General features: G+C 40.2%; 1 protein-coding gene across 1 annotated transcript; it reads right to left on the reverse strand.

Annotated features, from left to right (window-relative positions):
* Window positions 1–513: 513 nt before the first annotated feature.
* On the reverse strand, window positions 514–14,690 carry pkd2 (polycystic kidney disease 2). Its single transcript, XM_079498701.1, has 15 exons — window positions 13,706–14,690; window positions 13,320–13,433; window positions 11,303–11,436; window positions 10,437–10,687; window positions 9,543–9,767; window positions 9,209–9,437; window positions 8,724–8,894; window positions 8,274–8,455; window positions 7,910–8,030; window positions 7,176–7,274; window positions 5,714–5,835; window positions 5,043–5,160; window positions 3,483–3,646; window positions 2,752–2,899; window positions 514–1,797 (listed from the first exon to the last, which is right to left on the reverse strand). Exons 1-15 carry the CDS (start codon window positions 14,151–14,153, stop codon window positions 1,585–1,587), a joined length of 2,739 nt encoding a protein of 912 aa, XP_079354827.1. The 5' UTR covers window positions 14,154–14,690; the 3' UTR covers window positions 514–1,584.
* Window positions 14,691–17,210: the final 2,520 nt, after the last annotated feature.

The raw sequence follows: 17,210 nt of genomic DNA on the forward strand, positions 1-17,210 counted from the left end.
AGCTGAAGATTCGGATTAGATTAGATGTAGTATTTTATATCATGAAGAGGTTTACACTGGTTATTTTTTATAATGAAGAGCTTTACACTGGTTATTTATTAGTTGTGTAGATAAACTCAATTATGACTATAGGCCAGAATATCTTTTCCATGTTATTTTAATTGAGTGCTCCTTAATCTGTATGCATTCATTCTGAATCACACCAAATTGATTGATTCTTTACAATGATCACTTCAAGTAATGTTGTTTGTTTTGTAAAGGATGCTGTATGACTGAATCAAAGTAGATGCTGAATATGTTTTACTTGCTATACAGTAGATCTATAATTTGTTCAACAGTATTAAGTGTTTGAGAACAGTTATAAATGGTGTTCTTATGCTATTGTTTAAAAACAAACTTTTATAAACATTGCACGGTAACCTACTATATGTTTGGTTTTGTAATTGAAATTTGAATCTTTAATAGTTGGTATGGCAGCAGTGTCAATTTGAATCAATAAAAAATTACAGGAAATAATAACAATATACTTTATTGTGTACAATAACATAGATATACAAAATAGACTACGAAATATTGTAAGGCACGGTGGGCCTAAGCAGAACAACATAAATGCATGGGTTTCCCATGAATACTAATTGCACTCCAAATTGAAGCTTGTTTCAAGTTACAATATGTATCATATAAATCAATAAGGTATTCATTTTGTGTTGCAGAAGTGAATGTGTGTGTGTGTGTGTGTGTGTGTGTGTGTGTGTGTGTGTGTGTGTGTGTGTGTGTGTGTGTGTGTGTGTGTGTGTGTGCGCGCGCGCACAGTGTGCACGCGTGTGAGAGAGAGAGAGAATGTGCCACAATTTTGTATTGTAACCTATTAAAAGGACCAAAAGTATCAAGCAGCAAAATGAACATTGGACAACAATGAAACAATAAGATCTGGTGTATAATCAAATAATAATCAAAAGACACTAAACTTAATTCTCAGGATAAAGTATTTTAAAATGATATGCTGTGTATTTTTAATACAATGTAACAAAATAAGCTTACTTACAAAGTGTATTGCATTTAAATGCTGTGCCCTTCATGCACTTCTATTTTAAAGTATACCCTTCATCAGATCCTTCATTGTACCTTTTCTCTTCATATAGCTCTTTTTCAAACACTACAATCATTAATTCATTTGTACTTTGCATTGTTCTGTAAGCATTATAACTGTCATAGAACATTGTCTTATGCTTGTCCTATTAACACGTCACTTTAGTTTTAAACAGCTCTGTATTTCCGGTGTATACTGTAACGTACCTCACTCTCACACTTTCAGTGCATCTCATATTTGAGGTGGTTGTGCACTTTTACTTTGTCATTGTGTTATGGCGAGGCTTTCAGCACACACTGTACCGAGGTACCTGTGTTTTAGGATGAAAAAATGCCCCTCCAACTCACAACAAACAACATATGCCAACAAAAACCTTAAATCATCCCTTTTTTAAGTTTCCACAAGTTACTTAATTCAACTTGGGGGAAATGTTTAATAACCAGAATGGAATGAATGTTCGTCAGTGGAAAAGCTGGGGTTAGAGCGCCAAATCTTCACACGTGGCCACTCCCATTGGTGCCAGCGTCGGGGCTGTCAGTGGACAGTGAAGAAGATGGGCGGGGGCGAGGGCCAATTGGAGTGGCTGGTGGTGGGTGGTGGCTGACCTGTGACACGGTGTCATCTGACTCCCAGCGCTCCAATTCTTCCCTCACCAGTCTCTCCATCTGCTCCTTGTGGCCGTCTGTGTCTCGGCCCAGCCGCTCATCCTAACACACAGATGAAGGCAGTGATTCTCAACCTTTTGAATTTCAAGGACCCCCAGTTTGATATGCAATAGGACAGGTTGACAATATTTTGTCTCTCTGTGACTCCAATCTGTAAAATCCTCAGTGTTAATTCAACTTTGTGCAAAAGGAACCAAATCCATTTGGTCCATTTGGTTCCATTTGCACACTTTCAGAGTTACAGACTGGGAGGGGTCCCCCCAGAGCCCACATTCAGAACCAGTGGATAACTCATTGCAAGTCGGGCAGAAACTTTATATCTCCATAATTCATCTTTTTATGGTTTTGTAAATTAATTCACTACGTGAAGAGAAGAGTGTCCTGCAAAAGTAGCAAATAGCAGTTAATCTATTCTACAAGCTGTGAACTTGCAGATATGCTATTTTTGCAATTTGTGAAAGTTAGTCACATTAGTCACTTCTGAAACCTCAAACCTGACTAATGAAACTCATGAAAACTAGACGACCTAGTCATAGTCTCGCCCTAGTTTTAAAGTGGTTAGTTCTGTGTTTGTAAATACTGCTGAACCAATGAAAAGTATTAGACTTTTGACTAAGTATTTAGGCTTGTGACTAAATAATAACTAAAGCAAAGCAAAGTTCTTTGTTTACCCAGGGTAAGTGGACTAAGCTCGAGATGCTTGTTTACAGCCACGCCCTGCTCATAGAACATTTCATGGTTGGGGTTCAATGCCTTGCTCAAGGGCACTTCAGCGGTGGTAATTTTAACGTGCCGGTCCGGGGATTCGAACTGGCGACCTTCCGGTATCAAGACCGCTCCGCAAACCGTTCGGCCACCGCTGCCAACTGCATTGGATCCATTGGAATACAGGGTTCTTTTGTCCATTTCCCAAAAAGGTTACAGTTTTAACACCAGGTTTACCCCCGGGCAGCGACAAAATGTGTCATACTGTAGCAGTTTTCGGTGACCACTCACCTCCACCACTCCGTCCAGCAGTCTGCCAAGAACATCTCTCCTCTTGAGCTTAGCTCTCTCCATGCCCTCTAGCTTCACTATGACAGCGTCGATCTTGGACACTATACTGCCAATGGAGTGCTCCATCCTATCCACTCGCCGGACCAGCCTAGACAGGGCATTCAAGTATAGAAGTTTTGAGTGGTTAATTGCAACAGTGATAATATATAGGGTTAGGGTTTAATTTTATTTATTTACCTTTTTATTTTATTTTTTATTTGATTTACCTTCTGATAAACCAATGTGTGTTTCACAGGCTGTCACTTCAAACTTAACACATTTCGAGCCATACATGTTCAAATTCGATTAAGAAAACCCCTTACTAATGCCATTCCCGTGTATGTTCGTTTAACAGTCATACTGTACTGTACGCCTCCTGGATACGGCGCCCACCGCCTCAAAACCGCATCCATCTTGGAATGGACGAGAAAAAAAAAGTTGCATAACGATCATCCGCGCTCCATATAGTCCCGTAATGGCCGCAATCTTTAGCCAAACCAAAAAAGACCGTTTAGAGCCACAGACCAGGATGCGGCTAATACTTCTGGTTCAAAAGCTGTGTCACAGGACCCGCGATTTCTAGTTTTTTCTTTTTTTTGCCGCAGGTAAAAGGGTGCCCGTAGAAATGCCTGGCTCTTAATGTGTTAAGTGTCAAACTGTCAATTATGTTTGAAGACAAAAACAAATCGTACACTTGAAACTCCTCGTAAGACACGCCCCCTGAGCTGCTACCACGGCGACGGGAGCTGTGTCCGCTGTCCTCGTCGTCATCCTCCTCCGAGTCATCCTGGGTACGGGGGAAGCTGCGTCCACTGGTCGGTCTGGTAAGTGAATTACCCTCCAGATCCAAGTCCTCCTGGTTCATGGGCACAAACAAACTGAGCGTGTGCAAAAGTGTGAAACAAGACACACAGTTTAACCCATTTAGACCTGAGACCAGATTCTACTAAATGTCTTCTAAATCAGACAGTTTTATGAAAAAACGTATGTTTCTATGTCAGTGGTTCTCAAACTATTTCATGTCAAGGACCCCAAAAATTATATGTAATTGGCCGCCGACCCCCATCTGAAAATATGTTGTTTCAGGGACCCCCCAGAAGCAAATATTTGAGGTCTGTGACATTTTTGTAATTTTTCTTATTTCTTTAGGTTTTCTGAGCTCAATTGCACCCCAAAAAACGGAACTTTGAACATTCAGTAGATTTTCTGTGGTCTGGGGTTTTCTGAATAATTAGGCTCAAACAAGTGCTCTGATTTGCCTGTGAGGTAAATCCCATATATGACATAACAATGTTGCCAGCAGATGTCACTTTTGAGGGATTTTGCCTGTTTTCGTTACAGCTCAAAAGGCTTTGGAACCAACACACAGAGAAAACCCCAGACCACAGAAAATCCACTGAATGTTAAAAATTCAGGTTGGTTGGGTGTAATTGACGTCATAAAACAACCTCCCCCATATTAGAGCTGCTCAAACAATTAACATTTTCAAATCCCTTCTTAAAACGCACCTTTTTTCCCTGGCTTTTAATGTGAACTGATTTTAACCTTTGTAGGCACTCCTGTACAGTATTATCCATATCCCACGTTGGTTCTATATGCTATATTTCTATGCTTGATGTATTCTGCTTTGCACTTTTTGTCTTCTTGTTGTGAAGCACTTTGGTCAACTTCGGTTGTGTTAAAACGTGCTATATAAATAAAGGTTGATTTGATTTTGATTTGATAAAAGAAAAACAAAAAATAAACCTTTAAAAACGTTCGCTGTGAAAGAATATTTGCACACATGTTCACACAAGTAGCACAATCTATGTGCTACTTATAGATTTGCAGAAGAGAAAATGTTCATGCACTTCATATAGTTTTACGGTCACTTTTACTTCACTAGGTATTTCAGGATCTCATGGCCAAAGGTCAGGTTTAGTTCTGTTTAGTGACGTCATTCCCATAATGGCATGTGCTGTGATTGTCGATTGATCTACTGTTGAGACACATACATACATACATACACACACACACACACACACACACACACACACACACACACACACACACACACACACACACACACACACACACACACACATACATACATACATACATACATACATACATACACGTACATACATACATCTCTGTCTGTCTGTACGTATAGTCTATATTACAGACTATACATACGGTACAGACAGACAGAGATTACTCTAGATTTGCCATACAGCCACGCTGTACAAAAGGGACATGGCAACATGACTCACCCTCTCTTTCTCCAGGTCATCTCTCACATGTTGATGCTCATTTTCTGTCAGCTCCTGGTCTCCATCGTGGTCATACTTGGCAAAGATGGCCTCAATCTCTGCATCTGTGTGGCCTTTCCTGTGCACACAAACATAACTGTTGTAAATGGTGTAAATTAACTAAGTACATTTACTCAAGTACAATTTTGAGGTATTTGTACTTTACTTGAGTATTTCCAATTTCCAATACTTCTACTCCACTACACCTCAGAGCCAAAAACAATATTTTTTCTCCACTACAATTATTTGAAAAAGTACATTTTGATGCCGATACTTTTGTACTTTTACTTGAGTACATTTTGAATATGTGACTTTTACTTGTAACAGAGTACATCTACATTGCAGTATTTATACTTTTACTTAAGTAAAACATTTGAGTACTTCTTCCACCAATGTGTATTTGATCATCTTTATTGTACTGACCTGGGCCAAATCAATGTTCCTTGTGGACAATCATGGACATTTCATCTAATCACTGTGACAGTCTCAAGGGGCTTTACAGTCCCATATTTAACAAAGGCAGAAAACATCACACCCTGTCCGTACTTAAACCCTCAGTCAGACAAGCAATTAACCGTGTTAATTTGGCATACTGAACAAAAAATCTGATATGAAAGCTCTGGACTGGTCACCCTTTGAGATCCTGCCGAAGTTCATGCAAATTGACTTTCCCGCCAGCCTGGCGCAGGCTGTCTGAGATGTCGTCTACTGCAGTCTTTTTCAGTCTCAGTTTCATCAAGGCCTTGTTACAACCCTGGAAGAAGACAGTGGAGGAAAGCGGTTCTTAAAGGTGTCTTTAAATATCTACAACTGAGGGACTTTATTAGAACTAATCTGGGGCAATCCATGCTGGCCCCATCCATGTCTGTGCTGGAGAAAGCTTTGGTTAATGACCCATTCGGAAGGGGGTTAATATCAGATTTCTACGCCCTATTGGTTGACTTTTCTCCGGAATCCTCGGAAGATAGGCTTAATGCCTGGAGAACAGATATTCAGGAGGATTTAACAGTGGAACAATGGAGTACGGTTTGTGCACAAGCTCAATCCCAGACTGGGAATACTCGTCTAAAACTTCTACAATACAATTGGCTTATGAGAGTGTACATCACACCAGTTAAACTTAATAAGTATAATTGTAATATTCCAGATGTATGCACCAGATGCGGTGAAGATAGAGGCACATTGTTCCACTGTCTATGGTCCTGTCCAAAATTGATTGAGTTTTGGGGGAAGGTCGGGCAGGAAATACAGAAGATTTTGTCAATAAATATTGTACCAGAACCAAAGTTCTTCCTGCTCGGTCTATATCCGGAGGGACACAAGATAAAGCGTAATGAACAAATGTTTATAGATATATGTCTTTTACAAGCTAAGAGAGTGATAGCATTGACCTGGAAGAGGCCGGACAAACCAAGTATTACACAGTGGTTCAGAGAATTGTCTTTATGTCTACCTTTGGAAAAGATTGCATACATTCTTAAGGACAAACAAGAAATGTTTCAGGAGGTGTGGGGCCGTTTTATGAGATACATAAAGAACAATAATTTGTCACATTTAATGGATGGAGCTGAAGAGGAGTATTGCTGTTGTTGTTGTTTTTTGTTTTGTTTTGTTGTTTTTGGTTATTGTTGTTTTGCTTTCTTTATATCAGTAATTGTCTTGTACTGTTCATTGTTGTTGTTTTTTGTATATTTGTATTGTCATTTGTGTGTAAAAAGGAAAATAAATATATTGTTGAAAAAAAAAAAAAAAAAAAAAGGTGTTTCTAAAGGATTACAGCTTGGATGGATAGTTCAGTAGAGAAGGCATCTTAATCACTACATCATCACTTGTCATAAGGAGGGGAAATATTTTCACCCACAAGTTTAAGTTCATTATGTTTGGCTTTACTAGGATTTTGCAATATCCTAGGATTCCTAGCCAGCCTGATATACTAATCAATATCAGTCCAGTACACATAAATGAACAGATACATGCTGTACAGACATATAAAGATAGACAGACAGATGTATACACAGTTCATTATATTTGATACATTTTATGATTTTATGATTTATGATTTTATGATTATTATAATCCATGTAGGTGCACTACCTTCTTAATGAGGTCGGTCATCTCCATCTCAGTCCTCTGCTGAGACATGTCTGCTTTCACCTCTGAGTATGTGTCATTGATGATAGCCAGGAACATATTCTAGACAAAAGTCAGTGAGAAAATAATTGTTTTCATTCATTTCAAAATGAGGCATCCACCATTTGAAACACACAAGAGCCACAATTAAAAATGATGAAACTTGTTTTCTGTGGGAGAATAGGACAGAGGTTTTCAACTGATTGTGAACAAGGGACCACCACCCTAACTTAGAATCAACCTAGGGACCACTGTTGTGTTGGGTGTATGGGCTGATTAGTGCTTTTGTAAGTTAACACTTGCTATGTTGCTATGCATCCCATGTGTATACATCCCACTGTTTCTCAACCAGACTACTAATAATTTCCTAATAATAATGACTCAACCAGACAATCTGGTGCACTTCCCCCTCTTGAGATTCTAACTCCCTTTTTCTGTTGAATTTCTTGAACTCCACTAGTCAGTGAGTAAATGACTACATGGACGGTCATCATAGGTCACCAGGTCATTCAGTTCAGTTTCTCAACTAGTGGAAAGAACATATATATTTTTTTCTTTTTAAATCAACAAATCCTACATTACTAAATGCATGGTCAGGGACCATATGCAATATCTCTGCGGACCACCAGTGGTCCACGGACCACCTGTTGAAAACCCATGCCCTAAGGACTCCCCTAGTAGGCAGGCCTTTTAGTTACCATGAGGATGAAAAAGATGAAGAAGACAAAGGTAGTGAAGTAGATTGGTCCAAGGACAGGGTTGGCCTCTTCAATCTGAGAAAACTCAAAATCTCCCAGAATAATCCGGAACTGGGTAAAACTAGATGGGAGAAGGTAAATGGCAAGACAGTTTGTTAAAAACATCTTATATTAAAATTGCCTTAAAGGAGGCCCGGCCAGCCTGTGGGCGGGCAGACCACGTTGTCACGCAGACCATTTGCTGTATGTCACTCCCCTCCTCTCCATGTTTTCCTGTCTATCTACACTGTACCTGGCAAATAAAGGCTAAAACAACATAACTTAACCCAAACATAATTTGTGGCATTCCGCATGTGCAACTTACATGCTAGCTTGGAAGGTGCTGAAATCATTGACCTGGGTTCCAAATACTAGGTAGGCCAGCTGAGCGTAGGCCAGAAAGATGATGAAGAACATGATAGCGAACCCCACCAGGTCCTTGGCACAACGAGACATGGTGCTGGATAGCTGGCTCATCGTTTGGTTGAAGTTGATGAACTTAAAAAGCTGACCAGATTAAAAACATTACCACCATTTTGCATTTTGTTAGTCAGGGAAAACTGAATAAAGGACCAATAAGTACATTTAAAATATTGTATGTATTTGTTTGTTTATAGGTCAATTAGGTAATGTTTGTAAATACTGGAGTAAAACAGACTTATAAAGTAGAAAGTTCCAAATAACATATTTTACAAATGAAACATTTAGAGCCAAGGATATTAATTACAGCCTACTATTGGAGTGAGCATGGCCCACATTGAGAGCCTTACTGTACCTTGATCCAGGAGAAGAATACGATGACTGCAGCTACGTTGTTGAACTGGATCTGGAGGTTAGCCAGCGGCTCAAAGCTAGGGTGAGCATTGTGGTTCTCCAACAGGCCTTTGAGAAGGTTGCCCACCATGGCAGTTCTAGTGATGTTCATGATAATGGCAACAACGCTCAGCTAAAAACAGGTCGGAAAAGTAGAAAAATAAAGAATGATCAGATTTCATTTTTAGCTATTTGACTAGTTAAAAACAAAGCATTACAACCAAATACCTACAGAAAACATAGACTATAGATATAAATCTCACTTCATTCTATTACACTGAAGAAAATGCAGTTGAGTTGCATTAGAATATGAAATGAGATGAAACCTTGACCCTTGACAGTTGAAACCTTAATCAGCTCTTGCAGCTCTGATTTTAGATTGGATCATTGGAATTTAAAATGCATAATAATCTTTAAAACATTGTGTAAATGTCTGTACACACGCACCACTACAATGACAACGTCCAGGCAGTTCCACAGGCTCTTGAAGTAGCGCAGACGATGGATGTGGATCTCCAACACCTCTTCCACCACATAGTACAGGATGAAGAGGCAGAAGACAACCTCACACAGACCCACAAAGTAGTCCCATCCGCACGTGTAGCGAATCAAACGCACCGTCTGAAACTGCCAGGAGGTCACCACACCACCAGTGGCGGGAAACTCCACTAATAACCTGCAACACGAAAATGCACAAGTGTGCTGTTACTGCTGTAGTTATGATAAATACAGTTAGACGAATTGCAGCGGGAAATGCATTACTATGACCTGATTCCTATACCTGGCGATGCAGAAGAGGTTGATGTTGCCATTGTAGACAGAGAAGTCAAGGAACACAGCCCTGGTGCCTCTGTCCAACCAGAGGTTGTCTCTGAGGAAGCGCAGTTGAGCGGCCGACTCCTCTCTGGTCCGGGACAGGTCTTGGTAGTAGCCTCCACCCCCATATTTAGACACCTGACCCCAGTAACTGCTCTCATTCAGTTTCCCTTCTGTTGCATACACCCACCTGACAAACAACAAGAAGAAAACAGCAAGAAGAAAGACTGGTAAAGTAACCTCACATTAAATTAGCTATTCAACTGGCGGCCCGCGGGCCGCGCCCCCTAGTGGCCCTTGGGAATAATTTTCAGAAGAGAGAAAGTTACAGGTATGATGTGTGCGATATATAAAGTGTGTGTGTGTGTGTGTGTGTGTGTGTGTGTGTGTGTGTGTGTGTGTGTGTGTGTGTGTGTGTGTATTTTCAGCTAGTGCTCATTGACGCTCGTTCTGTCAAATAGGTCTATTCTAAGGTATAGCATATACTTGTATATCACCCTGTGCTCATACTGTGCACAAATGTATTAGCCTACATAAATCTTTGTGTTTGAACACAAAATGCATTTGTAGAATCCAAAAAATGTCACGCTTCGCGCACACGCTGTGCGGCCCTCCACACACAATCATTCTACAGTTGTGGCCCCCGACCTAATCTAGTTGAATACCCCTAGTCTGTTAAATATATTATTATTTTATCTATTTGTCTGATGCACTTAGTGTCTGGTTACCTGGCTGGCACTTTAGTCTATCACTTCACAGTTATACGGCGTATAATTAAACCAACGTACAAAATTATGATACCGGGGAAATGTTATACTAAACTAATACATTAACATGCAAATATAAAATCGGGACATACGCTGTTCCATTTCTGGGCCCAAAGGGGGCGGTGTCCTCATTACTGTAGGTGTACATGTTGTAGCAGCCGTGGACCTCATCTCTCAGGTCCTCGTGCACGGAGCAGGACTCGTTGTGAACTTTGACCTGTCGCAGGCGTGGCACCCCCAGCAGCAGGTTCTCGTAGTAGATGAGGCTGTGGTTCTCTGGCAGGCTCTGGTTGTTATACCACACCTCCCAGTACATGCCGTTCAGAAAAGGCCCCTCTGTGAACTTTTGGATATTGAAGTTTTAGGACAGTGATTCTCAATCTGTGGGCCGGGGCCCAGTGGTGGCCCAGTGGCTGGGGATATTACAAGAAGTTAGCCTGGCATGGCCACTGCTGGCCAGACACTTTGCTTCCAGGCAAGTGGGCCCCACAACTAATTTAAGATTTTAATGATAATATTACATTACATTACATTAGGCTTAATATAAAATGTATTTTTATTTAAAACCTTGAAAAACATGTTATAAATTACAGATACAGGTTATTTACGATACAGTTTGAGTTAAATAGAGATTTAAAGTAGCCTATACGTTAGTTCCATTGATCTAAGCCGCAACACAATCGATAGATTGATCATTAAAATCAAAACATGATCTGAAAATGCACGTAGCCCACCCATCTTAACTCAGCAACCGAAAGGCTGCCATGGGTGGGTCCGAGGGTCGCGAACACTTTCAAGATTTTCAATGGGCCCTGACCCAGTAAAGGTTGAGAACCACTGATTTAGGAAAAACACGTGAGGTATTCAAAACGTTATTCATGAACAATTCAAATTAGAGACAAAAACATCTTATGCTAAAAAGGCAGGAATTTTGCCAATAATTTAGCAGCATTTTTACCTTCCAGAAGTCCTCCATGGTAGAGAGGCTTCTGAAGTTGGACTGGTCCCCAGCAGACAGTTGTGTGTCCAGAAAGAGCTGAGACATTACTTTTGTATAGTAGTACATATTGGAGCTCACCATCCCATAGGTCACTGTAAGGTAAAGTACAAACACAATAGTAGTAGGAAGGAACAAGGCAACCTAGAAGTGTGTCTACACTCCCTCTGCTGGACATTTTGTATTGATTGAATAGTTTATTATAGACATAATGTAAAAACAGCAACAGTGTAGGCCTACAGTCAAACACTTCAAAGGGGATAGCACCAAAAAACATCCTTGTGGTCTTGTTTCCATTTAGGCCCTACGCAATCAATTAATAGACATGACAAGAATAGTAACAACACAATTCAATAGCAATATCATTCAGGTGGCAGGACTGTTTTAAAATATACAAGTGAACTGCATTTTTTGAGGGAGCAGATCAGGGCACACTTGGGTGGCAGTGCTGTAGAAGGAGAATTTACCCATATTTGTTTTGAAAGTGGGTGGTACCAAGATTATTGTTCTCGCTCCCTCTAGTGTTGTGGCTGTGGGTGTCGCTCACTTTTTTGAGTAAAATGCTCACACAGCCTCATGGTGGAATTTGTGGTAGGTCAGCTAATAATAGCAATATTCATATGACTAATTAACACAAATACAACAACAACAACTACTACTATACTACTAGGCCTACTACAAATACAATGTTACAGGGTGATAATGCAATTTTATAGTTTTGTAGAAAGTGCTGTTGGACAGTTTCACAAACATACAATCCATTATTATCATAACTGGACTTATTCCCTATATTAGAACTGCCTTTTCTAACTATTTTACAACCATGTGCCAATAACAGACTGATGTAAAGCAAGAATGGCTCTTGAAACATTTTGTCCCTTTTTTCTGGGGGGGAAAAACCTGACCTAGCTTGCCAGGAAATTATTTCTGATCCACCCAAAACCTCATTTTGGCACAAATTACTACAAGGAGAGAGAGTGGAGAACATTCACCAATAGCATTCTGATTGACCTACATTGCAATATGGGACTCCCATAACCTGGCTGGTATCCGGAGAACATGCCAGTTTACCAACTTGCCGCGATTTAGTGCATTTTAGTTTGACTTCACCTTCATTTAAATTGCATTGAATTGAGAGAAAGAGAGAGAGAGAGAGAGAGAGAGAGAGAGGGGGGGGGGGGGGGGGGGGGGAGATAGTTGTTTAGAGTTAACACTAGAGAAAGTAGGAATGCTAAAAGTTTAAACACCAAAGTACCGAACCAATGTAATTAATTAGTAAACAATTCCTGAAATGGTAGGCCTATTTATCATTGGTATTCACATACTCACCTTTTTATCATCATCTAGCTGACCATTTAATTGCACAAAATAATTTGATCACTTTCGAAATTAACTATAACATCTGTGAGTTTGACATACTACACTGAGGAAGACAGCATGTTAGCATAACGATGAAGACATTGATGAAGAATTTTCGCTGTGGCGACTTGGTAAACTGACGAGTTCTCCGGTATCCGCCTGGCTTTGCTAGACTCATACTGTGGATTCACTGGCCTCCTCGAGGCGTTGGTGAATCCACGTTATAAGTCTGGCAAAGCCAGGCTAGGACTCCCATCATGTATTTTGCAGCTGCACTTTCTGATGCTCAAACTTATATGCTGTCGGTAAGAATATGGAATTCACAATAGTGAATGGAGATCAATTTTCAGCTACCAAAATCATTAAGCAGAAGAGACGGGAAAATACTTTTTCTGGGACGGGGAAGCTGGTCAAAGACACACTGGTGTTTTGTTTTCCTTTAATAAGGTCAGAATAACTTCATCTGTCCACAACTGGCTTCCTTTGGAGCCATTGTAAACAGATGAGTCACATGTTTTTAGGAGAGAATAACTATGGTGGCTGGTGGGTTTCATTCCCCAGAGGTTCCAAAGACAGCAGCATTAATTCTCTGAGAACACTTTTGGGGATGTTTACTTACAGATGCAGAGGGTGATGAGGAATGTGATATAGGTGAGCATCTCTCGCAGTATATTCCAGAGGTACCTTTCTCGACTGCTGTCACTGTCCTCCATTAGCTCTGTTCCCCACAGAACTGCAAATGAACCAAAATTGTTAATGTAAAGACACATGAAAACACTTTACAGGTCTTACAGTATAGGTTTTGCTTAAACAATAAGGTATAGGCCTACCATCTGCTAATTGGCTATACAATTAGCTAAAAAAAAAAGATCAGATAAAGTGGAACTTATACATTACTTTATTTATGTATTTGTTTATTTGTTTGTTTGTTTGTTTATTTATTGGTGGTTTATTTATTGGTGGTTTATTTATTGGTTTGTTTTTTTATTAAAAGCGGTAACTCACTTCTGATTTTCTGTAGTATCTGTTTCATGCAGATACTGTGCTCGTGTCTGTCTTGTTGCTGGCCATCCGCAGTCGGAGTGGGGTAAAGTCCTCCACGGTGGATGTGGGTGCTGCTGCCACCGCCTGTGTAGCTCCCCAAGCCGCTACTGCAACTGCTGCTAGAGGCCGTGGACACTGACCTCCTCCCCGGACTCGCTGGAGGCCAGTCAGCCTGCATTATCTCGTCTTCGGGTTCGAACCCCGGATTATCCCGACTCCAGGCTTGTCTTGAAGGGGGAGACGGGGTGCCTACTACTCCTCCCAGACCCGACTCTTGATGCTGAATGTTCTCCATCTCAATCCCCTCGCTTGCGTCAAATCTGTGCGGCAAGGACGCACAAGTTGCTGCCGCAGGGGACCTGCCAGCTTGGGTCTGCGGTTGTTGTGATCTGACTCGGGTCGAGCTCATGGTCCAGTGAAGTAGCTAATGGCCTTATTACCCTTTATAACGCAACACTTCATGAAATAAAATCGGCTACGCATGCACCAATCTCTGGTAATTAATGTAGTTTACTATGTTAGTCTAAAAGACACTGAACGTTGGCTGAGATAAAATAAGATAAGATACATTTGGAGAAGTTAAAACTTAAAAGTAGGTTTTATTAATGTTATGCCATATAAAAAAGTTTCGTAAAAACGGAACGTTAACGGAAAGTTAACAAGCTGTTATGCTACATTGTTTCCACTTTCTATGTCAGTGAATATAGTGAAAAGTAACGTTACACTCGTTGGAAAAGAAACCCCCTCAATCTAAATCTCCTACCTCAAAAACGATTTCGCGTTTGCGTTGTATAAATCTACCCAATTATCATCAGAATTGATTATAATATTTATAAATGATACGTTATGCTATACACATCAAGTTGACGGTGTCGAAATGTATTGTTTATTCTATGCAAAATAAGTAAAACACTTTCCTTGTCCCGGGCCAGCCATCTTGTTCCGAGCTCCCTGTTCCCCAAAATCTCACATTCTCAATTCTCATTTGCTGAAGAATCGAATTACATTAGAAGTCATGGCGTCACAGCCACTGGCATGCACCTCTGGAAAATACATCTATAACCACAGCTTCCATTTTTAACATCACCTTAGGTATCATTTGCTGCAAATCAAATGTGGAATAACATTTTCAGAGATTCGTTTTCACGTAAGGCACTTTTTTCCTGTAAAACTTCCTGTAAAACTCTAGACTATTACCAATGCTATGGCGTTTAAGGTTTTCGGTGCTCAGTTAATTTGCTAAAAGAAACGTAGGCTAAAAACAAACCTTACAAACAAAAAAAAACATTGGAGAAGAGTTGAGTTCACATGCAATTAAGACTAATAGACTATTACATAACCGCTTTGTGTTTGAGTATTCGGATGCTATAGCAACAAGGCACTTTAGCAAAGACCTGAGTTTGGATTGGTTGAAGTGAAAACTTCAAAGAGGCCTTGTCCATCTCTTGGCCTCTTGGTGGCGCTCTGAGTCCAGGTTTCACAATGCAAAAAAGTTTATAAGTTTAAGTGAGCTTGTATATTGGATGGATTGGATGTTTTAAAATGTTCTTTTTCTCCCCACTTTTATTTAACCCTAAAGTGCCTGAGGTGGGTGGGTCTTTCAGTACCTTCATGATGCTTTGTGACATCATATAAGGTATAGGTTTGTTTCCCTGCCCACATCCCTGTTTTTTCTACAGGCAGGTGTTTGGGTGAATTTCAAGCAAGGTAAGAAATAATAACAGAGACAAACAAGCAGATTATAAATATGAAAATTGTATACACTATTATTGATGATTAAGTAGCAAGTAAGGTTAAACCTGTGGCAAGGAGGCAACCAGGTGCTCAGGAGGTGTGTAGGTATAAAGAATGTATAAAAATGGTAAAAAGGTGCTCCTGGGATCAATCGGGATAACAACACGATAAAGAGAAAAGAGGAGATCCGGGCACACTTGATGTCAGAAGGAGGAAATATTTTATTAAACCGACATGTTTCGACCTGTTACGGTCTTCATCAGGGCTAACAATACACAAAGCAACAAACTCATTAAATAGGGCTGGAACCAGGTGGGGACCAGTCCAGTAATTACAATTAACCACTTAGAAAATGATCACGTGGTTCAGCTCATTACAACGTTGTTACAATAGGAACAATCAGGCAATCATTAAGTAGAAAAAAAGGAAAAAGAAACAAGTGAAAAAAATGAAACAAGTGAAAAAAAGGAACCAACACAAGAAAAAGTACACTTAAAGCTATATACATACATTAGGAGGCTACACCATTAAAAACAAATATAGATGCAAAAATAATCTATAGAATATAAAATGTATACCGGAGGACACAGACAATAGTAAATAAAGTACAGGTCAATAAAGAGCCCAAATTGACCTATAAGAAACACATGAAGTCTATGTCCTCATTCAGGCCAGGCGGGGTAATTGCATCCAGGGTGTGAATCCAGAAAGTTTCTCTCTGGTTCAGTCTCCTGATGCGATCACCCCCCCTGGTGAGAGGTTTTATGTATTCAATACCAGTGATTCTCAACAAAGTGTCATTATTGTCATGACAGTGACTAAAATGTCTGGCTATAGGGTAATTAGAATTATTAATACGAATGGCATATTTATGCTCAGCCAGGCGGTCTCTTAGGCGGCGCTTGGTTCTGCCTATATAAAACACATCAGGACAAGGACATGTGAGACGATAGACCACATGTGTGGTACTACAATTAATGAAATCATTGATTTTATATATCTTCTGTGTTTTGAGGTCTGAAAAGGTTTTTGCCTGAAGTACATTAGAACAATGAGGACAATTCATACATTTATAGGTCCCTATGGGTTTGTGAAGCCAAGATGTCTTATTATCAGGAGGAAGATAACTGTGAACCAATTTGTCCCTTATTGTGGGAGCTCTCCTAAAAGAAAAGATGGGAGGTTCAGGAAACACACTGCGGAGGGATGGGTCACTTTCTATAATAGCCCAGTTAGATCTGATGATGTTTTGTATACGTGAGGCCGCAGTGCTGTATTGGGAGACAAAAAAGGGGCGGGGTTGACTATGGTTAGTGCGCTTCCTTTTCACCAGAAGCTCAGGACGGTTTATTTCAAGTGCCTTATTACGTGCACACGAAATATTGGTGGGTTTATAGCCCCTCTCCCTAAAGCGGTTGCCCATATCTGCTGCCTTAGTATCAAAATCGCTGTCACAAATACGGCGCAATCTTTGAAATTGGCCAAAAGGGATATTTTTAATTAGGTGTGGCGGGTGGAAAGAATCCGCTCTTAACAGTGTGTTCCTTGAAATCTCCTTCCTGTAAATCGTTGTGTGAAGGTTCCCCAAGTCATCTTTGTAGATGGTCAAATCAAGGAAATTAATGGTCTGCTGCGAGTATTCAATAGTGAGTCTGATGTTTTCATTCAAAGAATTTAAATAAGTATGGAATTGTAGGAGTTGTGTCTCAGACCCACTAAACACCAGCAGCAA

The sequence above is a fragment of the Electrona antarctica genome (assembly GCF_951216825.1).
Source record: "Electrona antarctica genome assembly, chromosome: 4".
NCBI classification, from domain to species: Eukaryota; Metazoa; Chordata; class Actinopteri; order Myctophiformes; family Myctophidae; genus Electrona; species Electrona antarctica.

Coding starts and splice junctions, on each gene's coding strand:
- pkd2 (XM_079498701.1), bottom strand. CDS start 14,153: ATGAGCTCGACCCGAGTCAGATCACAACAACCGCAGACCCAAGCTGGC. Junction 8,895..9,208: donor TGGACGTTGTCATTGTAGTG/GTGCGTGTGTAC, acceptor ACCTGTTTTTAG/CTGAGCGTTGTTGCCATTAT. Junction 3,647..5,042: donor ATGACCTGGAGAAAGAGAGG/GTGAGTCATGTT, acceptor CCCATGAACCAG/GAGGACTTGGATCTGGAGGG.